At 41.2% G+C, this 25,837-nt stretch overlaps 1 protein-coding gene across 2 annotated transcripts in view; it reads left to right on the top strand.

Annotated features, from left to right (window-relative positions):
• KDM5B (lysine demethylase 5B) overlaps nt 1–25,837 on the top strand; it is a 71,206-nt gene that overhangs the window by 21,307 nt on the left and 24,062 nt on the right. Inside the window, exons 2-12 of one of the 2 annotated variants that reach the window (XM_065936353.1) lie at nt 8,933–9,010; nt 10,306–10,428; nt 11,342–11,512; nt 16,416–16,550; nt 18,291–18,387; nt 19,558–19,667; nt 21,325–21,483; nt 21,934–22,053; nt 23,692–23,850; nt 24,289–24,470; nt 25,617–25,779. In XM_065936353.1, coding sequence (XP_065792425.1) covers nt 8,933–9,010; nt 10,306–10,428; nt 11,342–11,512; nt 16,416–16,550; nt 18,291–18,387; nt 19,558–19,667; nt 21,325–21,483; nt 21,934–22,053; nt 23,692–23,850; nt 24,289–24,470; nt 25,617–25,779 — 1,497 coding nt within the window. Of the gene's footprint in view, nt 1–8,932; nt 9,011–10,305; nt 10,429–11,341; nt 11,513–16,415; nt 16,551–18,290; nt 18,388–19,557; nt 19,668–19,713; nt 20,279–21,324; nt 21,484–21,933; nt 22,054–23,691; nt 23,851–24,288; nt 24,471–25,616; nt 25,780–25,837 lie in introns of those variants that run through there. The other variant, XM_065936354.1, reaches the window with a different exon arrangement.

A 25,837-nucleotide genomic window follows, 5' to 3' on the forward strand; every position in this document is an offset into this window, starting at 1 on the left:
AGTAGACTTGAAAAAAGCACTGTGAACCAATTTAACATAATTAAGATTTGTACAGTTTTCACACAGTACCAAAAGATATTTGAAAATAACCCACATATTTTCAAGTACAGTGTGACATTTACCAAGAGAGATCTTTGACTTAGATATTGAAAGCCTCAATCAAGTCAGAAGACTGAAACACCACAGAGGGTGATTACAGAGAAGAAGGCATTTAAGTGAGAAATTAATATCAAAGATACTTTTAAACCCCCGTGTGTTTGGAAATTAAATGTCCACTTTTAAATGATGGCTGTATCTAAGAAGCCAAAACAAGGAAAATAACAGAATAAAAATGAAAAGTGAATTTTCCAGAATTGGTTACATGCAACTGAAGCTGCTCAATGTAACTAAATACAATGTGGAATCTTGAATAAAGAATTAAAAAGATAGTGTACCCTAGCATAAAATTTTGTGAAGTTTGAACAAAATCTGTACTTTAGTTAATAATACTGTATCACATTAATTTCCTGGTTTTTTTTTTAACAACATAGTATTTCCTTATATTCTCAGAAATGGATTAGAAGTTTCAAGCTTCATTCAAATTAAGAAAAAAAAATCACTAAAATAATTGTCTTTTTAGACTTTTAGCATGAATACTAAATGCCAAAATACATGGAAATATATCACAGTTTTTTACTGAGTCAAACAAGTAGACTCCAAATGTCATAATTTTTTAAGCTAGGCAAAACTCGGAAGTTTTCTAAACTATATTTTACATACTACTTGTATATATAATATGTGTATAAAAAGCTTTTCTACTTTGCTTGATGAAGGCTTGAGAAAGAAAAAAAAAGAGAGAAATTAGAGAACATAAACTAAATGAAATGGGAGCACTCATCTTCTTCCGGGATCCCTATAATGCAAATGTTGGTGTGTTTAATGTCCCAGAGGTCTCTTAGAGACTGTCATTTTTTCCCCCCCCCCATCTTTCTATATTCTATTCTACGGCAGTGATTTCCACCATTCTGTCTTCCAGGTCACTTATCCGTTCTCCTGCCTCAGTTTTTCTGCTGTTGCTTTTTCCAGTTTATTGCTCATCTCTGTTCTTTAGTTCTTCCTATGTGTTAGCTCAGTGTGTCCAGTTCTTTGCAACCCCATGGACTGTAGACCCCCAGGCTCCTCTGTCCATGAGATTTTTTAAGGCAAGAATAGTGGAGTGGCTTGCCATGCCCTCCTCCAGGGGATCTTCCCACCCAGAGATCAGACCCAAGTCTGTCTTCTCCCGAACGGGCAGGAGCTTCCTTTCAGTGGTGGTGGTGGTTTAGTTGCTTCAGTTCAGTTCAGTCGCTCAGTTGTGTCCGACTCTTTGCGACCCCGTGAATCGCAGCACGCCAGGCCTCCCTGTCCATCACCAACTCCCGGAGTTTACCCAAACCCATGCCCATCGAGTTGGTGATGCCTTGCAGCCATCTCATCCTCTGTCGTCCCCTTCTCCTCCTGCTCCCATCCCTCCCAGCATCAGGGTCTTTTCCAATGAGTCGACTCTTTGCATGAGGTGGCCAAAGTACTGGAGTTTCAGCTTCAGCATCAGTCCTTCCAATGAACACCCAGGACTGATCTCCTTTAGGATGGACTGGTTGGATCTCCTTGCAGTCCAAGGGACTCTCAAGAGTCTTCTCCAACACCACAGTTCAAAAGCATCAGTTCTTCGGTGCTCAGCTTTCTTCACAGTCCAACTCTCACATCTGTACATGACCACTGGAAAAACCGTAGCCTTGACCAGACAGGCCTTTGTTGGCAAAGTAACGTCTCTGCTTCTTAATATGCTGTCTAGGTTGGCCATAACTTTCCTTCCAAGGAGAGTCTTTTAATTTCATGGCTGCAGTCACCACCTGCAGTGATTTTGGAGCCTCCAAAAATAAAGTCTGACACTGTTTCCACAGTTTCCCCATCTATCTGCCATGAAGTGATGGGACCAGATGCCATGATCTTAGTTTTCTGAACGTTGAGCTTTAAGCCAACTTTTTCACTCTCATCTTTCACTTTCATCAAGAGGCTTTTTAGTTCCTCTTCACTTTCTGCTATAAGGGTGGTATCATCTGCATATCGGAGGTTATTGATATTTCTCCTGGCAATCTTGATTCCAGCTTGTGCTTCATCCAGCCCAGCGTTTCTCATCATGTACTCTGCATATAAGTTAAATAAGCAGGGTTACAATATACAGCCTTGACATACTCCTCTTCCTATTTAGAACCAGTCTGTTGTTTCATGTCCAGTTCTAACTCTTGCTTCCTGACCTGCATACAGGTTTCTCAAGAGGCAGGTCAGGTGGTCTGATATTCCCATCTCCTTCAGAATTTTCCACAATTTATTGTGATCCACACAGTCAAAGTCTTTGGCGTAGTCAATAAAGCAGAAATAGATGTTTTTCTGGAACTCTCTTGCTTTTTCAATGATCCAGCAGATATTGGCAATTTGATCTCTGGTTCCTCTGCCTTTTCTAAAACCAGCTTGAACATCTGGAAGTTCATGGTTCACGTATTGCTGAAGCCTGGCTTGGAGAATTTTGAGCATTACTTTACCAGCATGTGAGATGAGTGCAATTGTGCGGTAGTCGTGTCCAACTGTTGGACTGTAGGCCCCCAGGCTCCTCTGTCCATGGAATTCTCCAGGCAAGAATACTGGAGTGGGTTGCCATTTCCTTCTCCAGGGGATCTTCCCGACCCAGGAATTGAACCTGGGTCTCCTGCCTTTCAGGCAGATTCTTTACTCACTGAGCTTTGAGGGAAGATCCTTCTTTTGGTAAAATTTCTTATGAAACTTTAATCCAGTTATCTGCTGATGGGTGGCAGTTACATTCCCTCCCTGTTACTTGTTTGGCCTGAGGCGACCCCGCCTTGAGATCTATAGGCCCTGAAAGTGAAAGTGTTACTCCATCAATCTTTGCAAAACTCTTCAAGTCCGTGGGCTGCAGCCAGGCTCCTCTGTCCATGTTATTTTCCAGGCAAGCATACTGGAATGGGTGTTCATTTTCTTCTCCAGGGAATTTGCATTAACCCTATCATATGCTATAGGCTATATGGTAGGGCTAATGGCGACCTCCAAGAAGACTTAGTGCCAAGGGACATCTTCCAGGGCTGCTGCTGCCGGTGCCCCCGTCCCTGTGGCGAGCCCCTGCTGACCCACACCTCCACAGGAGACCTTCCAACACTAGCAGGTAGGTCTGGTTCAGTCTCCTGAGGGTCAACTGCTCCTTTCCCCTGGGTCCTGGTGCATACAAGACGGCTCAGTTGGTGAAGAATCCTGCAATGTAGGAGACGCAGGTTCAATCCCTGGGTGGGGAAGATCCCCTGGTGGAGGAAATGGCTCATCACTCCAGTATTCTTGCCTGGAAAATCCCAGGGACAAAGGAGCCTGGTGAGCTACAGTCTGTCTGTGGGGTCGCAAGGAGTCGGACACGAGTTGGCAACTAAACCACCCCCTTCAAGAGTGGAGTCTATTTCCCCTAGTCCTGTGGAAGTCTTGTAACCAAATCCTATTGGCCTTCAAGGTCAGATTCCCTGGGGATCCCAGTCCCTTTGCTGGACCCCCAGGCTGGGAAGCCTAACTTGGGGGGCTCAGAACCTTCACAACAGTGGGAGAACTTCTGTGGTTTAATTGTTCTCCACTTTGTGTGTTGCCCACCCGGTGGGTGTAGGATTTGATGTTATTGTGATTGTGCTCCTCCTCCTGTCTGGTTGTGGCTTCTCTTTTGTTTTTGGACCTGGGGTATATTTTTTTTGGTGGATTCCAACATTGTCCTGTCCATGGTTATTCAGCAGCTAGTTGGGATTTTGGTGTTCTCTCAGGAGGAGATGAGTGCACGTCCTTCTACTCTACCATCTTGAACCAATCTTCACTATTACTTCTTTTTCTTTTTTTTAAGTTTTGCTCTCTTCTTTTTTAAAGGTTATACTCTGTTTATAGTTACTATAAAATATTTGCTTTATTTAAGGGAACTGTTTATTAACCTGTGTTGAAATTGCTGTGACAAAAAGTACTGGTTGGCAACTATGTGCCACCTAGAGTTAGGCTGAAAGGATGGGGCTCTTAAAGTTCTGAGGTCAGATGCTTCTTGAAAGTTGAGGTTGCATTGACTTTTTGCTAGAGGAAAATTATGTTTCAGCGGTCAGAACTCAGTGTGATGTAATGCTTTTTATTTTTGCTTTACAGTAAGCAACATTTACATTTGTAATTTCTGTTCTCAACATAGTCCTATTTTTCATACTTTCTTCAGGGAGAAGTTGAGATTGCTCAAGTGGTGGTAAAGAATGAGATGCAAACTCTAGTCTTCTGACTTTCAGTCCATTGCAGTTTTTTTTCGGTCCTATAGTAATTGCTGATGTTGTGAGGAACAGGTGTCGTTATTTATTATTATTATGCTTGGTCAAGTAAAAGGAGAAGGTACTGAAAGAAAGTGGGTTGGGTTAGTGAGATAAGAACTTGAAAGCACAAAATTTTTAAAGGAAAGCCAGACATACTCCCAGGACCTTTGTTTGGCTGCAGACCCATTTGAGACCCTGGTGAAAGCTATGAGCCTGCCCAGAAAAATCCACATACACTTAATTTTATTTACAATTTAAGTGCCTCATATTTAAGATGTACATAGTCTGAAAAGAAAATCCTCAAAGTGTTTTTACTAGTGGCTCACTAAGGCCAGGCGATCTTAAATATACTTGAACAAATTGGTGGCTAATTAAAGTGCTTGGGGCCAGGTCTGCCCCGAGGAGGGTAAGAAGCAAAGGAGATGCAGCACCAGCGTGTATTTGCTTTGGGAGGACTCTGAATGAAGGCTTTGTCACAAAACTCTCCTACTAGACACCTGTCAATGTCATTGTGAGTGGCAGTGGATGCCTGAGGGGTTCATAAGTAAGAAGTCTGTTCTCACATTTACGGTCATTGTGCTGTGCGGCACCCTGCCTGTTTGTGCAGATGCCTTAAGGCTATCTTACTGACAAACTATTTGATGGATGAGAAACTGTCTTTAATTGTATTTCATATATATGTTACTGAAATCTTCATTAAGGCTGATAAATCTTAAAACCTCAGCTCAACAGAAGGCTTTTCTAACTTGCCTTAAAATTCTAAGAAGTTCTTTGTTTGGATCCTTAAAATTTGCACTGAGGTTCTGTGGTAATGTTGATAACATAGAAACTTAAGAACCTGCTTTTAGAACACTGAGTTTTAGCTCTGCTGGCATTGAATTCAAATCCTCTGAGTGCGTTTTTTCAGTGATGAGTGGGTTTGATAGAATATATGCAATTAGAAAAAAGCTTTGGTTCTTAATTCATGTTATTCTTTGTAAACTAATAAAATGTGCTTTTGATGCTGGCTTTATAACTGGTTTTGTCTGCAGGGAATCGGAGAACTAACTTGTAGTAACCTCTGTAGAGTATACTTTCTCATTTTGGTGATTGTTAGGTTTCAAATGATGTCAGTCTCTAGAAACATTAAAACAGCTTCTAGTATATTAAGTATGTGGGTGTTAATAGTGGATCATCTATGAAGTGAATTTTCATGGTGTTTTTGAAAAATCTTTAACATTCTATGGAAGTTATTTTCACACTGTTCATCATTTCAGGCATTTTTCTGAGTTAAATGTGCTGTAAGTTACTGTTGCTAGGTTAGTGCTGGGACTAAGGAGAGTGTTTACGTGGTGTTTCTCAGGCCTCCCTCAGGATTTGGAAGCTTCAGTGTCCTACTTAACTGCCTTCCCAAGGAATATATTTTTTTAATGCTCAGGAAAATAATTGACCTTTTAAATAATATAACTGTACTTTTATATTGAATAACATTTTAAGTTTTTAAAGGAAATTAAAATGAATTTTGGCAGGGAATTTATATGGAACTCCTTGCAATCTATACCTAGTTCATGTAGAAATTGCTTTTCTAATGTTAGAAAAAAGCATGATTTTATGAATCATTTTATTGGTAGAGGGTAAGATTTTTGTTAAATTACATGATATACCTTTTAGATACTTCACTGTCAAACCAAGAATTATCACCATGTTTCTAAATGGAAATTTTCATTGTTTGACATTTGAAGATTATATTCCTGTTTGAAAGTTTTCACTTCTTAGGAGCTTTATTATGGTCTCTTTCCTTCTCTGATGGCTTTTATTTTTAATTTTTTTAAAATTTAGGATTAGTTAATCCGCAGTGCTGTATATCTGATGACTTTTTTCCACATGTGAAGGTCACGGCTCAATGAGGCCAGACTTTGCCGAGGATATCTTTGTTCTAATAAGACAGTGAGCATTGCAGAGTATGCATTTCTTTTATTGGAGTAGAACTTTGCCCCTGACAGTGGAAGACTCAAAACTGAATGACATTTATCTCATTTTATCTCATTTTTTGTAACCAGAGAAGGAGACAAAAGTTTGTAGGGATCTGAATTTAGTGAAGGAAACAGTTTTGGTTTTAAACATGTTATACCCACTGTGTGAACTTCCTGAGGCAAACACATATTGTTTTCCCTTTGATGTGTGATTTTTAGGATTCATTTTACTCAAAAAATGTTGCAGGCTAAAACCAAGTGTAAATTAAATAAGATACATACATACAAAGACACTGCATACCTTAATTTAGAAAACTTTAATATGTAGACTTACAATGAAGTTAATTTCTGTATCATTGTGTTTTGGAAATAGAAGGCATATTTGATTCATTGGAGGGTATCATTGTACATTACCCATAAATCTTAATCTATAAAAATTGCAGGTCATTTGGGCATTATGTTAATCATTTACTTACATATTTGACACATTATCTTTGATGTATTTTTGGTCTAATCTTCAGCTCATATCAATTCAATTCAGAAAGCCTACAGCTTTTATGAAGTAGTAGAGAGCAAAGCTCTGAGCAATATCAATTCTTCCATTATACTGCTGCAGAATATTAAGAAGCAGTGTGATTTTCTTCTGCTACATTGTATTGATGTAATCGCACGCATTGCTTTTCCTTATCTTTAATTAATCAAGGTAAACAAAAATCATTTTAATCTTTTTGACCCAGGATGGAATTGGTAGTATTTTTGTAAGTCTGTTAGCAATATAGTATATTTAACTAGCTTTTAAACATTAGCTGTGGTGTTTGTTGAAGGGGCTGTATGATAGCATTAGACAATTCAAGACCTGATGTGTAATTGACCTGTTAAACAGGACTGTCATTTTTTCCTTTCTCCTTCCTATTCTTTTTGGGATTGCAGTAAATAGCTTTGTACCAATGTATAATCTACTTTATTTCCTTTTTTAAAAAAATTGTAATATTTAATCTACTTTTTAACATAACGTTTAATCAGGCATTGCTGGTGAGCATTTTCACTTAAGTGTTTCTATCACAAAAGCTAAATCTTGTTTTAATTGTAAACTAAAAGCAGTCGATAGTGATAAATATCAACAATATAAATTTGAAATAAAAATAATCTCTTCCCCCCTGTCTTTTATGATAGTCTTTAAAATTTACAAATGTTAAGACAAATTTGCAAGTTTTAGTTTTTCACTCACTCACTGCTGGCTGTCTTTGCTGGATACTCTTCATTACAGCTGCGGAGTATTTTACTGTTACTCACAGGTGTAACCAGCATTTGTATTAACTTGTTCTCTTCATCTAAAATTAGTAGTAGTAGTAGGTATTACGTAATGTATTTAATATATTTCAGATTGTATTTAAAATAGGTAATTAAACAAAAGAAAAATCTATCATCCTACCAAAGACAAACCACTGTTAACCTTTTTGCTCTTTCCATGTTTTATTTTTCTATTACACAGCCTGTTTTTCCTTCTTCCAAAAAACATATGTAAGGAAAAATTTCAATGTCAATAAATAGAGCTATGGGTGTGTTTGTGACCCCATGGACTATAGCCTGCCAGGTTCCTTTTCCAAGGGTTCTTCCTGACTCAGGGATTGAACCTGGGTCTTCTGCATTGCAGGCAGATTCTTTGCCTTTTGAGCTACCAGGGAAGCCACTATTAGAGCTGTACAACAGTATAATTTTTGTCTTAAAATTATGTTGAAATACTAAAATAGCACATAATATAAAATAAACCATTGTTAGGGTGCAGTTTGGTAACATTAAGTACACTGACAGTGTTCCATAACCGTCACCGCTGTCCGTCTCCAGAACCTTTTCATTGTTCCAGACTGATTCTGTACCTGTTAGTTAACTCAGGGTAATTCTTACACCTTTTAACTGTTCTCTTACTGTGAACATTTAAGTGGTTTCCAGTTTCTTCCACTTGGAAACAGTTCATATACACTCTCCTTCTTGTCTGTTTTCTAACAGCAGTTCTTCCAAGAACCCATATCAATAGGTATGTTAAGGATGATTCTTAAAATTGGTTTTAGATGTCAGTCCTCCTTCCCCCAGGGAAGAATTTATCCTCAATTTTTAATAAAAGTTAATGTTACTAGGTTACAGATATTAAAATACAGTTTGTATATAATTTGACATTAATATAGCTGTTTGGCAAGACACTTCAGTACTCTTGCCTGAAAAATTCCATGGACTGAGGAGCCTGGAAGGCTACAGTCCTTGGGGTTGCAAAGAGTTGGACACAACTGAGCGACTTCACTTCACTTCATAGCTGTTTTGTAAAGTGAGAGATCCTTACGAAGAGAGGAGTGAGAGAGAGCCTCTTTTGCTTGAGTTGGTGATCTTTCAGTGGCATCTATCGATCCCGGTTGGAAGGGTGTGAAGGAGGGGTCTGTGCAGGCTGTGTCATTTATTTGCAAAGAGAGGGTTATCATACATGTTTTGCTGTTCTGGTGGAAAAAGGTTAAGAAACTACTACTCTATATTTTGTTTGACTCATTAGAAATAACATTTACTTAACCAGAGATTTAACTTCAAAACTGTTTTCTTAAGTGTGAGAATTATAAAGTTTTCTAATGAAAGCCTTTGCTTCTCTTCTAGGATTGGCAGCCACCATTTGCATGTGATGTTGACAAACTTCATTTTACCCCGCGTATCCAGAGGCTGAATGAACTGGAGGTAATGTCTTATTATTGTGGTTGCTTGTATTCTAGTATTCTAGAGGGGCTCTTCTGAACTAGGCTTTGTTGCAAATCTAGTGGCTTCAGGGAAACTATAGCTAGTAAATTGTTAATCATAGTAAAACAAATGGCAATAAGCCTTTGCAGCAAACTCAATTTCATTAAAAAACAGATTTTTGTCAATAATTGCCAGCCTATTAATAAATGCATTTAAATCCTTGTAAATCTAGGTGACAACCAATAGAATTTAGGTTTGAAAGGCATTTGCTTTCAGAACTGTTTCATGGAGAAGATCCTCCAGCTCTGATGTTCTTCCATTCTTCTGCATGTCTTCACTTAGATTTAATAGCACACTTTACTTCCCCAAGGAGGAATGAATAGCCTGGAATTCTCTAGAGAAGGGGAGTGTTTCTTCTTTAGTCCTGGGTGACTTGAGCCCTAGAGTGCTGGGTGAATAAAACTTGAGTGCTTCTCGCATAAAGGCACACTATTCATATAAATGTTTTGCTAATCTGGTTTTCATACCGAACTGTGTTAAATGAAAAATACATCCACTGGAACTCTGCGGGCATTGACAGTAGTAGCATCTAGTATGTATGTTTTCAGGTATTTCACTGTGTTTTCACATTAAGCTTGAAAGATAGGAAGATGGGTGTTAACTTTGACATGGTTGGGACTATCTGAATATTGATCTCAATTTTGGTCTTATGCAAGATAAAACTCGTAGAACTGTCTGAATTTCACAATGAGGGGAAAGAAAAAGGAGATAATTTTTAAAAAATGACTTGTAGGCTACAGTTGTAATCTTTTAAAGGAGTAACATTTAAGAGTTTCTGTTTTTTTGTTAAGATATCAGGACTATTAAAATTGATGCAGAACTACTGTTGTAAATGTGCTTTTAGATTTGCATTTGAGCAAATAAGAAAATTTGTACTTGGAGAAAATAGGACTTTAAAATACTGAAATTGTAAAAAGACCAAAGGGGCATATAGAAGCTTATCCATGATCCTCCTTAAATGAAGAACTTTGCAAATTGCCTGTTTGTGTTATATGATGACTTCTTGGGTGTGTAACTTCTACTAACCTGGTACATGGTAGGGACTGAATTAAATTTTTGATTGTTTATGTGTAATTATTTAATTAGCTTTATTTTGTATAGTTTGGGACAGTTTCTCTCTTGAATTCATAAGTGCTGTTGCACTTAAAGATTCTAAGAATGGAAATACCACGTGCTCAGGAAAGGCGCTTCATAATAAGCTAGGCAGGAGTAAAGCTCCGTTCTCTGTCATTTAGGCTCAAACGCGTGTGAAGTTAAATTTCCTGGACCAGATTGCCAAATACTGGGAGTTACAGGGAAGTACTCTGAAAATTCCACACGTGGAGAGGAAGATCTTGGACTTGTTTCAGCTTAATAAGGTAAAAAAGCCTAATGACCATCTTTCTCATTGAATAGTTTTTCTGACAGCGTGAATTTGATCTTGCCTTAAAATAAGAAACTTACTGCTGCTTGAAATATGTAAGATGAAATTCATCATTCAGTTTTGTGATTAATTGGTCTCTGCTTTTCAGGTTTGAAAGCCTTATCTTGTGAAGTATATTGCTACCACCTGTTTTTGGTCATGCTTAAACTTCACAATGGTCCTCTTCAATATTCCTGTCTCTTTTATTACAGATAAGACAACAGTGGCTTTCAGTGTCCAAAGTGACCAGTTTGAAAAGGCTGAGTTATAATTCTCTACCTTAAAGTTCATTTCAGTCCAAAGCCTGTGTTATTCCCACCTGACATGCTGCTCTTCTTCCTACTTATCAGTTTATGGAGATTTTAAAGGGTCACTGGGTTGGACCAATTACTCGAACTCTGTCTTTATCAGAGATTTCATTGCTAATTTAGTTCTTCCTCATGGAAAATCTTGACTGCTTTGAGGAACTGAGAAGTAGCTTTTGGAGGAGTCCAAAAAGTTAATGGATTATGCTGTCAAAAGCAGTGTTTTCAATTTCTAGTTTAAAATTAATAGTGTATATATTTGTGTGTGTGTGTGTGTGTGTGTATATATATGTATGTATTTTTTTTTACTTTGAAAATGTATTTTTTAATTTTTTAATTTTTCAATTATTTTTATTAGTTGGAGGCTAATTACTTTGCAACATTGCAGTGAGTTTTGTCATACATTGACATGAATCAGCCGTGGAGTTACATGAAAATGTATTTTTTTAAAAAGATGATCACAGCCGAGAACATTTTATTTTTGGCACCATACTTGGGCTTGAGGGAATTAGAACTGATTTCCCTATAAATGTTTCTAATTTCTTTTGCTGCTTTATTTAACAGTTAGTTGCAGAGGAAGGTGGATTTGCAGTTGTCTGCAAGGACAGAAAGTGGACCAAGATCGCCACCAGGATGGGGTTTGCTCCTGGCAAGGCTGTGGGCTCTCACATCAGAGGGCACTACGAGCGGATTCTGAACCCCTACAACTTGTTTCTCTCTGGAGACAGTTTGAGGGTGAGTGGGGCTAGCCTTAACCTGTTTTATTTCACTGCTTATTGGTACATGGTCTTTGGGAGGAATGAAAAGGCCTTGATTATGTATGGAATACTTCCTTAAAAGACTTGTTTTGTCCATTTTTCCTCTGATGTTTTTGTTCTGTTTTGAGAGTGAACATACTAAGAAGGTGGTTTTTGAAATGAATGAGGTTATGGAGGAAATAGTCTTTTGGTAAAACTGAAACCTGTATTAACTTTATATGTTCCTTTCCTACAGTGAGCAGTTGGTTATTACCTACTTGTTAACACTCATGCTTTCGCATTCACTTACTATTTGAAGTATATTCCTGAACTTCCCTGGCGGTCAGCAGTAAAGAATTCACCTGCCAGTGCGGGAGACATGGGTTTGATCCCTGGTCCGGGAAGGTCCCACATGCTGTGGGGCAACTAAGCCCGTGTGCCGCAGCTGTGAGCCCACGTGCCCAGAGCCCCTGCTCGGCCGCAAGAGAACCCACCCCAGCGAGAAGCCTGTGCACCGCAGCTGGAGAGGAGCCCCCACTCGCCACAGCTGGAGATAGCCTACGCACAGCAATGAAGACCCAGCATGGCCAAAAATAAATAATGAGCTAAAAAAAATGAGGCTTTTAAAAAATGTAATTCTGGCTGTCACATGAAAGTATAGCGTGTGAAATATCTTGCTTGTGTGCTGTCTTGCCAGCTGAGATCTCCAAGGAGATTTTCAAATAGAATGTTGATTTTGGTAGAATTAGGGGACTTAGTAGGTCTTCCCAGGTGGTGCTAGTGGTGAAGAACCTGCCTGCCAGTGGAGGAGATCTGAGAGATGCAGGTTTGATCCCTGGGTCAGAACCTGACGCAGGAGGTTCATGACCCTGCCATTCCCTGGAGGAGGGCATGGCAGATTTCCCACTTTATTTTAGGCCCTGGTAGGAAGAAGAATGTCATAATTACCCTTTGAGATATTGTACACTAGAGCAGGGGCCCCCGTAGTTTTAGAAACTGTTACGTAGAGAAGTAGGAAGGTATCACTGTTTCAGAGGGTGAACCACTAATCAGAACTGTGTCCTGATACAAGTATCCCATCCATGATGCTTGAATCCTATAGATTTTCATAGCATGTTTTTCTCTCTCTTGATTCCAGGTAGGCATTCTTTTTAGCCTTAAAGAATGTGACTGTTCTAATATTCAGAAAGTTGTTTAAAGATACATGGATTGTGTGAGTGTTTAGTGAACCCATAGATGAAATAGTTAAGAATATTGTGTGTGGAACCTTTATGCCTCTGTTTCATAATCAGATCTACATATTGTTGCCCACAATAGATTTTCTCCTTTTAACCTTCTTGGTGCAGAAGTTAGGTGAATACAGAGAAAGACTTTCGCCGCTTTATGAGTTGCAACATTTTAGAAATAGCTCAGTCTATACTTAGAGGCCCTATAGTTTCATAGTTGAAAAGTATGTAAGCATTGATACAATAATAGTCTGAAAGGAGTGGCTATTTAAAGAACCCTTTACAAACATTGCATCTACACATAGATAAATATTTGTTGAGGGGTCTACTGATATGTTCATTGTGGAAAGTCTAAAAGGGAAATAGGATGAAAATAAATCCCACCTAATCCTTTTATCTCTGTTTCCTTTTAAGGCTATTTTTATGCACATACATACAAATGGAGGTATATTCTTTATGTACAGAATTGATCTTACTTTTTTCCTACTTAACATGTCACTGTATATTTTTGAAGATACAGGTTTTTAATTAATCTGTGGCATTCCCTTTTTTATACCCAGATCTCTCTTTTTTTTTTAAGTTATTTATTTTTGGTTGTGCTGGGTTTTCTTTGCTGTGTGTGGGCTTTTCTCCAGATGTGGTGAGTGAGGGCTACTCTCTAGTTGCAGTGTGTGGGCTTCCTGGAGGGGTGTCTTGCTGTGGAGCGCGAGCTCTGGGCTGCAGGCTCAGTCGTTGCAGCCTTTGGGCTCAGTTGTCCCGTGGCCTGTGGGACCTTCCTGCACTGGGGTCAAGCTCGTGTCCACTGCATCGGCAGGGAGACTTCTAACCCCTGGACACAGGGCAGTCCCAGTACAGACCTGGGTTTGATTTCTCATGCTGCATTCTTTGTGTGTAGATTTTGTGCCCTTTTCTGATTTTTTAAAATAATCCTTAGAGGAAAGGAGAATCAAAATGCATGTATTTTTAATGGAAAACAACAGGACGCCACTGTGCACCGTCAGCGTGACCAGATCCAGAACACGCCCCGGTGCTGCTGAGGGTGTGGAGCAGCAGGAGCTACTTTCCACCGCTGGTGGGCATACAGAGCGGCCCTGCCGCTTTGGAGGACAGCGCCGGACTTCTTAGAGAACGGAGCATGCTGTTTGATACATACAGCCTGGCAGTCACATGCCTTGGTATTTACCCGAAGAGTTGCAGCTTTATTGCCAAAAATTGGAAGCAACCAAGATGTCCTTTAGTAGGCAAATGGATAAACAAACTGTGAAGCAACCAGACAATGGAGTATTACCAGCCCTAAAACAATGAGCTGTCAAGCCGTGAGAAGACAAGAAGGAAGCTTACATGCGTTTCTTTACGTGAAAGACGCTAACGTGAACGGACTGCGTATACTGTATGATTCTAACTCAGTGGTATTCTAGAAAAGACAAGACCATGGACACGGGGAAAAGATGCGTGATTGCACGGGGTCGGGGGCAGCGGAGGTAAGCGTAGTAGGCAAGCACAGCAGACTCTGAGGGCAGCGAGAGCACTCCGAGTGAGACCCCAGCTTTGTCCAAGCCCAGAGCAGGTGCCTCACCAAGAGGGAGCTCTGCGGTGTGAACTGTGGACTTTGCATGATGTGTCAGTGTGTTGAAGCCAATATTCTAACACTCTGGTGAGGATGTTGATAATGGGAGAGGCTGTGCATGTGCTGGGGCAAGGGTTGTATGGTTAGGCTAGGTACCTTCCTCTCAAGTAGGCTGTAAACCTAAATATTCTCTTAAAAGATAAATCCTTAATAAGGGCTGGGGGAGATGAGTGCTCTGTGAAGGAGCTCTTGCAATAGGGTAAACTCAAGCATGAAGTAAGTTTTGGGGGAACTTGGGAGAGAAGGAGTGGTGATGTGCTAGCATGGGGCAGAGCTTCAGTCTTGTGTCCCGTGTGTTACACACGTCTTACGGGATTGCTTTACCTCTGTAGGATGATGTCATCACAATGTGGTGATACCAGTTACCTCTGAGTCCCAGTTTCTCAAACAAAGGTTTGAGAGTTGGCATGTGATAGCATTAAATATAAAACAAACACATCAGATGTGTTTTGAATTGAATGAGCAACTAGCACTTTCACTTGAAATAAATTAATCTCTTCATACACATTCTTAAAAGTTTCTGAGCTTGATTTTATCTTGATTCTTCAAAGCCCAAGCAGACCATATATTAGGGAACTATTTACACCAGTGGGAACTAAGAACCACCATACAATATTCTAATCTCTGACCATCCACTTAATGAAATGTCTATGAATCAGCCCAGTTTGTATGTCCGCAATCATACGTACTTTTAGGTTTCAATAGGAAGTTTACGTAATACATGAAAGTGTCTAATACAGGTGGTGGACAGGTTTTATTCCCATCTACATGTTTTCACTGAACGTACTCTTAACTACTTAATTACACAATGCCAGGTGATATTCTATTCTAACTGAATTGATGTTTCTAGATCAAATCTCTTAGAATAAGCAGAATATTTAATATTTATAGGTTGTGCTCCCAGTGGTAGATTTGTTACTTGTTTAGAGTATCAAGCAATCTATAATAGTATTCGTTAAGAGCACGTAATAGTCCGTGTTAGAAGCAGATTGTGTTAGACGGTTGCTCTGTGGTGTCAGTGTCTCTCTGCTGCCCCTTTCTCTGGATCCCTTCTGCAGATGTCAGGCGGGAGGAGCCAGCCGCGTTCGTGTGGCTGTGGCTGTGATGGTGCCCGCAGAGCGGGAGCTGTGGGAGGGCCTCACTTCAGTGTATCCTACTCTGAGTGTGGATGGCGTAACAGCCCTCAGTGCTCACACTGCGGAAACTGCTCTTAAAAATGCTGCCTGTGACGTTTGTAGGGCCTCTTGAGTAGTATTTTCTTGAAATTTATATTAGATTCAGTGGTAATATTTTGTTGTCACTGTTTTGTCGCATTGGCATTAAATAATCCTTACAGTGGGCTTAGAATCAAACCAAAAAGAAAAATCAGAGCAAAAAGAGACTCTTGTATGAGCAGAAGCCGAGTTAGTGCTGTGGGCTGCTGTTAACCTTTGCCTTGTGAGTGAGGCTTTGATAGGGCCATGCTGAAGGAAAGGAAAGCCTTGGTATGGGGAACAGGCTGGTGATCTGTTCTCTCAATTCAAGTGATATCTTTTGATAACAGAAGGCGGCTAGTTGTGTTTAAACCTACAGGATATCATAACATAATTTAGAAAACTTACTGAATTTCACATTTCATTGCTGTAAACTTTTTTTTTTTAATGAGATACTCCAGTTATGGAAAGCTATTTTGGGAATGTATAGGGGCCTTTGTAGCAATCTGGACCTTCAGTTAATTGACAAGTTGTAAGCAGGGATAATTGCCACTGGCTCATGGGAGCTGCTTCGAGCCTGCTGCGGCCTGTTGTGACCTGATGAAATGACATCAGCAATTACACGAATTGAAGCAGCACTGTTCACCTCCTGGAAAAAAGTCCAAGCTGTTATAACTGTATGTGTGTGTATATGGCTGGTGACTGCAGACTTGTCATTGTGTTTATTTAGATTTTAAAAATTGCACACCTGTATTTCCATCAGTAATTGTAAAATATACCCTGCAAAAATCCAGTGAAATTCTCTTAAGTTTAAAACGGGAGAAATTCATCAGTACAGTTGTGTTTTATTTCCAGTGTCTGCAGAAGCCAAACCTGACCACAGACACAAAGGACAAGGAGTACAAACCCCACGATATTCCCCAGAGGCAGTCTGTGCAGCCCTCGGAAACCTGTCCCCCGGCCCGACGAGCGAAACGCATGAGATCGGAGGTGAGAGCCGCGAGGGGTTGGCCAGACGGGCCTGGAGCCCAGTGCCGGTGCCTCTCTGCCCCGCGTCCTCTCATGCACGCGCTCTCATACGCCGGGCTTCCCTGACCTCACAGAGGCATGCTCTGTGTACTCTAGCTTTTGCACTTGGAGGAATTGCACTGTTGGAGGGGTGAGGAATTGAACTCTTTCTAGGTTTATGCTGTCTGGATAGTCTGCTGCTGAGTGGTTAACAGTCGGAGACTTGGGAAGAATAGGCATTCATTGTGACCCTCATGTTGGGCAGTTTATTGGGGGTTAAGGCTAGTAGGTGTGAAGTTGAAGATTTTTTGCTGAGAAGAATTTTTTTTTTTTTAACAAAGCGTTTAGGAAGAAGGTAGTGATGGTTGTTTCTGTCAGACTTCCTGAAGAGGAGCATGTCTGTGGCAAACATTTATGCTACAACAGCAAGGGGCAGGGAATTTAACACACAAGTAAAATGAAAGAGAAGCAGGAGGGAAGATCAGGAGTGAACGGCTAACAAGAACAGCTTGCTTTCAGATACTTCTCTGAGAGGTTTCTCCCAGAAAGGGAGCAGAGTGTTTTCCCAGTTACCTTTTTCCCACACAGAGGTGGGTAAGTTTGGGGTTCTTCCCTGGCTTGATGGACATGTATGAAGAATCAGTGATTAGTATATTAAGAACAATTTACAACTGGGAAGCCTCTTGGCATTAGTTGGGTTTCTAAATCAGTAGTTGCGTTATTTAGTAATTATTGGTGAGGGTGAAAAAAATCATCCATTTTAGTTTCTGAGAAAATCGATAAATAAGAGAACTATTTTTTACTTAGATGGGTTGGAGATAGGAAAAAGATTGGCGACTCCATTTTTCTGAAGTGAGAGTGCCTCAGACTAGGTGAAGCCCACAGGCAGGCTTCAGGTGTATTCGTCTTAAAGGGAGTTCTTGTTTGAGTACATCTTGATCTTGAAATGTGTAAGGCATCCTAGTGCTGTGAATGCCCAGGTCTGTCTGGACAATACATCATGGTGATGGTAGCAGTGGACATCCTAATTCTGTGTGAATGAATGCAGGGCACAGTTTTACAACCTCAACTTGTGTCCCAGACCAGCCAGGGCTTTGCTTATCAACCAGTGTGAGCATGTTAGTGAATACTAGGGACTGTGATTGGTTTGCATGCTCTTACTGATGAGGGAGCCCATGACTCTGCTGTTAGGGGAGTAGTTATTAGTGATACTTCACTACAAGAATTAATAGAAAATTGCTGTGGAAGCTGAACTTTCCTTGAATGCAACCAGACTTTGGAAGAGCCAGCAAAGCTTACAGGCTGATGAAATTACGATATTTCTTTAACTTTAGGATTTGGTTTAATGATGACTGAACAAGGTGTAAGCTGTGAGTAGAGGAGAACTGAGGAGCTTCTAGGAGGAAATACATGCTGTCCCTAATTGGGATAGTAATGCTTTCCAACAGTCATTCCTGATCCCTTGCCTTTTCCCTATTTTTTTTTTTTGACCTGTTAAAAGGGGAGAACACTGGTAACTTACAAGTTTCCTCATTCATTCCTTAAGTAGTAATAATAATAAAGGTGGGATCTCTCCTTTAAGGGGAAAGGGAGCTATGTTTTGAATATCCTATTAATAGAGATAATTTATAAGATTATGGGGATTTTGTGATTCCAATTGGATTTTAGAAGATTTCTTTCTTTTTAAAGAACATACTCATGTATATGACAAATTTTTTTAAGGCCATGAATATTAAAATAGAACCCGAAGAGACAACAGAAGCCAGAACTCATAACCTGAGACGTCGAATGGGATGTCCAGCTCCAAAGTGTGAGAATGGTAAGAAAGCTCGTCCGTGAAGAGGAAGGAAGAGCAGATCAGTGAGAACAGTCATTCACCTGTTGGTTAAAGTAGTGGGGCAGCTTTACATTACCAGTCACTGGGTTACATACTGGTCATCGGGTTGCACCTTGAGAAATAAAATCTTTTATATTCGTTCACATTTGAAGTTGACCAGAAGGTAAAACTGTCTCAGCTGTCCCTAGTTGCTCCTTTGAACTTTGATTTGGTAACATCGATTGTAAAGAAGTGGTCTGTGAGAAGCAGAGGTGCCTTTGACTGAATGTCTGACGGGTTTGCTCGCAGGCGTGCTTCCTTAGTCTGAGTTTTAGTTAACAGTTGCCTGCCTGGCCACTGCTTGATGTCAGTCACAGAAAGGTAGGTTTGGCGCTCTCTTGAGAGAAGTTCTATATCGGCGGGCACTTAGTAATGAAGACGTTATTAAAGTTGACTTTTCCTAGTGGTTGGTGTGTTAGTGTAAAGGCAGCACAAGGTAATAGAAAATAGATGGGATTTTAAAAACATAGATCTGAGTCTGATCCTGGCTGAACCACTAACTGGTTGTATGACCTTAGAGATGTTTCTTGTCTTCTGTGAATGTCAGTTTTCTTGTCTTTGAAACAGATTTGATGCAAAGCATTCTGTGATAGATACAATAATGATAATTGATGGCAAGCATTTAGTACAGAACCTGCCACAGACTAGCCTGTTAGTTAATAGCTGGTGTTTTTAAAAAGTCTGCATCTTTGAAACGCGAAAGTTAAGTTAGTAATCTTAGATCATGGAAGGATAATCTGTAATGTGGAGGAAGGCTCTGATGGTGAATTGTCAGTCTTACAGTCACGAATAAGAGGAATTTACTTTTATCTGTGTATGTTATGTCTTAGTCTTAAGAAGACCATATCTTTACCTCCCACATTAAAAGCATACAGACTTGAGCAACATCTTCCGAAGTGCTCATATCTTAGAATTTGAGTGATGCGAGAGTTTGCACTTCATCATAAAGTGATGAGCACAGAGCGCGTGAGCACAGTCACTCAGGGTGCCCCTGCGCTGCAGTGAAAGCAGCAGGACACCCGTTCATTGTGTACTTTGGGAGGAGGTGGTGAGGAGGGAGAAAGCTGAAGAAGGCAGATCAGAGAAAGTGCTAACCTGGACTGCCTTTTACAGACAAAGACGTGAAAAGCAGCGTCAAGCAAGAACCTGTTGAAAAGAAAGAGTATGTTACAGAAAGTGAGAAGGAAAAACCCAAGAGTCGAGCTAAAAAAACTACCAATGCTGTGAGTTGACATGTTTAAACTCTTCTATGGCCCAGTTTATAAATATTTAATGCCTTGCCTAGGACTGCTGGTTCAGTGTCTTAACAGTGAAGAGACCTGCGGGGGTGGTCTGTATTGTCAGCTCATAAACAGGGAACATGGACACATCATGAAGATGGTAGTCACTTCTGGGGACAAGGATAGCCATATTTCTGGAGGCCGTGCCTTTTAGCACTGAATAATGGTGAGCTCAGTCCTATGCAGTCGTTGCTAAGTGACTCACCTGCCTCCACGTGAGCTGCAGGTGGATCAGAAATCACGATGGTGTTTTCCAGCAAGGACGGAAAGGGGAAGGAGTGCGGGGCCCCGGGTAGCCAGGGCCTGGCAGGGCTGTTCACTCAGGGGGACAGAAAAAGCCAGGCTTCTTCCTTAGCCTCCTTCTGAGTGCGCCTGGGAGCAGGAGCTTAACAACAGTACTTTTGATCTTGGAATTTGATGTTATTCAGTTAAATGTTCTCTTCATAAATATCTGTCCCTGCCCCACCATGAGAACAAAGCCATCAGGACAGTGGTTTATGAGCCAGTCCAAGTTTCTGTTGGCTACGACGAAGACATCTGCTCGGGCTGCCATAGTGAGTATCACAGACCGAGTGGCTTCAGCAACAGAAACTGATTTTCCCACAGTTCTGGAGGTTGCAAGTCCGAGATCAAGGTGTCTGCAGGCTTGGTTTATTCCAGAGGCCTCTATCCTTGGCTTGTAGATGGTCCTCACATGGTTTTCCTCTGCGTGTGTCTGTGTTTAAGTCTCCCCTTGTTATCAGGACACTCGTCAGATTGGATTAAGGCCCATCCATAGGGCCTTTTGGGGCTTCCCTGCTGGCTCAGCGGTAAATAATCCACCTGCAATGCTAGAAACTCAGGTTCGATCCCTAGGTTGGGAAGATCCCTTGGAGAAGGAAGTAGCAACCTGCTCCAGTGTTCTTGCTTGGGAAATCCTGTGAACCGAGGAGCCTGGCAGGCATGGGATTGCAAAAGAGTCGCACACTTCTGAGCAACTAAACAAAAACAAATATGACCTTTTTAATGACCTCTTTAAGACCCTGTCTCCAAATGCAGTGGCATTCTGAGGTGTTGGGAGTCAAGACTCAACATGTGAATTTGGGGGAAACAGGATTCAACTTATAGCAGGTGATGACTGAGTAGTTTTGTCCTTGTGTATTTGAGAGAGCTTCTTAACTCACTCTTTAATTAAGATGTAAAGTGGTAATTTGATATGCTTAATTAACTTAAAACAGTTTCCTTTTAACAATAAACTTTTCCTTTGTAAGTTCTGTTTTTGGCTAGATGAATAATTTATTGCCTAACATGTTATTCTTCTAGAAGACTTATCTTTCTGTAAGCTACTAAAAGCTGGATATTTAACAAGTAACTTTAATTAAAACACATAATTGAGAAGTCTTGAAGATTACTCTGTACAGTTGGGAATGCATGAGTATTGTGAAATACCTCTTAGAGAAGGTGAAGCATTTTTATTTAAAATATTCCTTACAGGTGAAACATTTTCATTTGCAGCAGGTTGAAGAGACTAGATTATGCTTCAAATTCATCACATTCTTAGAATTTCTCAGAGTCATACTATAGCTCATGCCTGTGTTCTGTGCCTGTTTTCATGCTGCAGGTCGACCTGTATGTCTGTCTCTTGTGTGGCAGCGGCAGCGACGAGGACCGGCTTCTCCTGTGCGATGGGTGTGATGACAGCTACCACACCTTCTGCCTGATCCCGCCACTCCATGATGTTCCCAAGGGAGACTGGAGGTGTCCTAAGTGTTTGGCTCAGGTCAGAAGTGATAGCAGAGGCAGCCATAAAGCATTTCCTTCAAATGTGTTTTCTTTGCCTTAGGGTTTTAGATTTGGCAGTTGATAATAATGAAGCTCATGATAAAAACTGGGATGGGCCTGAAAGAAAGGAGGTCTTGGAAGTGACTGCACAGCTATGCAGTCAGCTGAGGGGCAGAAAAATGCTTTAATAACTATGCTTTAAAACTTCTCATTTTAAAAAAAGCATTGTATGCTCTTTGCAAAAATTCTTAGGAACTAACAGCCTAAAATATAGATAATTTCACAATAGATAACCACTGTTAAATATTTTCTAGACAAGTAGAATCACACTGCATGAGTAATTTTAATAAACATGTAAATATATGATTTCTCATATATGCATATATGTGAACTATAAGTAAATATGATTATAAATAAATATTTTTCCTTTCTCTGTGTTTTTTGACAGGAATGCAGTAAACCACAGGAAGCATTCGGCTTTGAGCAGGCGGCCAGGGACTACACTCTGCGCACTTTTGGCGAAATGGCGGATGCGTTCAAATCTGATTACTTCAGCATGCCGGTCCACGTATGCGCGTGCGCGCTGCCCTGGGGGGGGCCCAGTAACCCGAGGGGGGCGTTTGGGGACGTTTGCGTTGGTCTTATCTCTGGCAGTCAGTTCACGCACAGTTAACCCTTCAGTTTGCTGAGTAGCATTGAAATGCCACAGTACCTTTAAAAGGCACTCTTAAGACTTCATTTGATGTCTCTAAAGATAGGCTTTTCGAGACAAATCATACAGCAACAGTAACAATACTAATTAAAGGAAAACACCAGCAGTCCTTTCAGCTCAACAAATACAGTTTAAAGCAAACCTTAAATTTACTTCCTGAAGGTCTCCTGTGTGCCAGTCAGCGTGCTGTGCCCTGGGGGCCTATTTACTTATTCTTAGGTTGTCATGATGTAGCGCTGTGAGCTTTACAATTTTAAATTATCCTTTACTCACTTAGAAGCATAAGCATGCTTCATTCGGTATTTATTATTCCAGCAAATGAGTACACCAAAATGAAAGGGTTCCTACCATAATTCTGGATACTTAAGCTGTGTTTTTTTTTTCCTCACTAGTAATAAAGTGCTACAGCAAACATTCTATGCATCTCTTTAGTTGGATTATTTTCTTAATATTTATTCATTTTCTCCCTGTCTAATAATAACTGTATCATTTATGGGATCCTAGCAATGTATGTGTGAACCTGCTTCTCCTGACATCACTAACGTTAACTGTTACTTACAATGTCCCCTTATTTAACAGGCTTATAAATAAATTCAACTTATATTCCCTTTAAATTTTCAGTTTTTTTGACCCCTCCTGTATTACATATTATCTCCCTGTATGTTTGCTAAAACAGTTTTGGTGCCTCTTCTATCCATGGTTGGCTTTTTATTTCACTGAAACGATGAGGACTTTAAGAGACTGGCCTCATATCAGATTAACAGCAGGCCCTAAGCATTCTTTTACATTCCTGGCGGCTCTTTACACGTGAGCTTGCGATTGCAGAATCACGGCAGCCTGTCTTTACCTCGTGGCTGCCCGCATCACACTCTCTGCTACGTCAGGTGCAAAGAGTGAAAGTGTGGATTCAGGTGATGCCATCAGACGCAACTCGAAATATACAGCTCATTCAAACACAGCTAACCACTGTTACCAAACAGTAGTGAGCACCTCCAATTCTTAGATCTCAGCATTTTGCTTTCCTTGACTCCTTTAATAGTAGTAGTGGCCAGGTTGTTGATAGAGGAACATGAATTCTTAGTTCATAGTCCCTGGTTATAAAAGTATTTTTAGAAGGTAATGGTCACATCTGAGCTGCAGAGGGGCCAGTGGTGGCACGTTTGGGACTTTGGCATGCGTGTCAAGTCTTGTCCAGCTCTTGCGACCCCATGGACTGTAGCCCGCCCAGACTCCTCTGTCCATGGGACTCTCCAGGCAAGAGCACTAGAGTGGGTTGCCGTTTCCTCCTCCAGGGGATCTTCCCGACCCAGGGATTGAACTTGTGTCTCCTGCATCAGCAGGCATATTCTTTACCATTGACCCACCTGGGGAGCCCTTTGGGATGTTAGGAACCGTTTTTCCTCAGCCTCCTACCCTGTGATACTTAGGTTGCTCACGGGGCGTGAATGGCTGAGGAAAGTCCCTTTCTTCCGTCCCTCGCTGTTGTGTTTATAGATGGTCCCCACAGAGCTGGTAGAGAAGGAGTTTTGGCGACTGGTGAGCACTATTGAAGAGGACGTCACCGTGGAATACGGGGCAGATATCGCCTCGAAGGAGTTCGGCAGTGGCTTCCCTGTCCGAGATGGGAGAGTCAAGCTCTCGCCCGAGGAGGAGGTAAGCCTAGCTGTGAGCACTGAGACTTGGAGGAGGAGGCAGATACCCTTAAAGCTGGTTGATTTCAATTAATGAAGAAAGAACCCACAGAAAAATAAGAATCCTAGTCCCAACTAGATGATATGTGAGAATCACTTACCTCCCTTTGCCTTCAGATTCTATAATTTTGGTTTTTCCTTCTGAAGAAGATCTGAGGCATTGGGATCAGACGTGTGTGTGTGCACACACTTACGTAAGGCACAAAGCTGGACAGAAGTAACTTACGGGCATCCAGGAAGTACGCACGATGGCCTCTCCTCTCTTCCCCCCACCCCCACCCCAGCCCATTCTCTTAATTTTGAAGACTCTTTACAGCCAGCTTTTTGAAACCAGCAGAGTTCCAAATTGTTAGCATGTTAGAGCTAAACCTTTATACTTTTTTAATCTCCTTATTTTTAGGAGTATCTTGATAGTGGCTGGAATCTGAACAACATGCCGGTGATGGAGCAGTCTGTTCTTGCTCACATCACTGCCGACATATGTGGCATGAAGCTTCCTTGGCTGTACGTGGGAATGTGCTTTTCTTCCTTCTGTTGGCACATTGAAGACCACTGGAGCTACTCGATTAACTACCTGCACTGGTGAGGTGTCCAGAGAGCCTGTGAAAAGCTTGCCAGCTGGGTTGGAATACTTTCCCACCTCTTAACTGTGACACACCCTTTAACTGTGTCTGAAGAGCAATGAGTTTTTTATTCCTTAAGATTTTTGTTAACTACTGTTGGAACAAGCAACCTGACATGTTGAGACAAAGACTCTTAAGAATCTATAGGACGTCCACGAAGCCCTGAACTTGTACATGAGTTTTTTGGTGGGAAGACAGGCAGCTTGTCTCTGTCAGAGAAGGCTTTACTCGTGAGAAGTCTAGAAAGCACCGCTTCTGTTGGGTGCAGTGCCAGCCTAGGCAGTCCCCTTGGGTGAGGGACAGGAGTGACGGCCTGTGGTTGCTCTAGGTTCTCGGGACCGCCCGCTTCTGAGGGCTGGCCCAGGACCGACTTCTGCGCATGGTGGAGTGGGCCGCCTCCTCGCGTGCCGGTGGGGGGGATATAACTCCTCACAGGAGGACTTTGAGGATGTCCCATGAGAGAGGGCGTCGGCACTATATGGGCAGAGCCTCAGTCCTGCTCCCCAAGCAGTCACTTCCAGCTGTGAAGGGGCAGTGTTTACAATACCTCTTCTTAGCTTGTTACACATTAATTTTTTGACAATTTACTGTGCTTTGAAGAATAAGAGCTCTTTAGAACTGCTGACTGCCTCCCTGGAGTTCGGTTTAACTCCTCCATCAGCACAGACAAGGGAAGGGAAGACGTGGAGTGTTGCTGTCCCTTGATAGTTGCTGTAGGAAATTGTGGTCATCATCTACCCTCTGGCTAACATGATACCTTACATTCTCAGGAGTCCTCCATCCCTACATTTTCTGAAGGGTCAGGTAAAATGGGAGGAAAGAGAGGGGCCTCAGGTGGAATTTCCATGTTTAGACTTTATATTTGAAGTGGCAAAATGCATTACTATGTTCAGATCATATTTCTGGTGATACTTGGGTGGTATTTCTTCAGTTTGAACTTTACCTTACAAAGCAAGATCTTTTTTTTTTTTTTTTACAAAGCAAGATCTTAAAAATAGAAACTGGTGAACCATTTTGTTTGCATTGATACTTGCTGATTGATTTTTGTGAGAAGCTGCTGAAATACCATGTGTTTTTTGAGATTGCTCTGCTTTTACTGCTTTAGGGGTGAGCCAAAGACCTGGTACGGAGTTCCAGGGTATGCCGCCGAGCAGCTGGAGACTGTGATGAAGAAGCTGGCCCCAGAGCTCTTCATCTCCCAGCCCGACCTTCTCCACCAGCTTGTCACCATCATGAACCCCAACACCCTGATGACTCACGAAGTGCCTGTATGTTTGGGTCGATCCTCCTGCTACCCAGACTTAACTCCCCATTTCTCTTTCTCCC

Source organism: Muntiacus reevesi, chromosome 5, assembly GCF_963930625.1.
Source record: "Muntiacus reevesi chromosome 5, mMunRee1.1, whole genome shotgun sequence".
Lineage (NCBI taxonomy): Eukaryota > Metazoa > Chordata > Mammalia > Artiodactyla > Cervidae > Muntiacus > Muntiacus reevesi.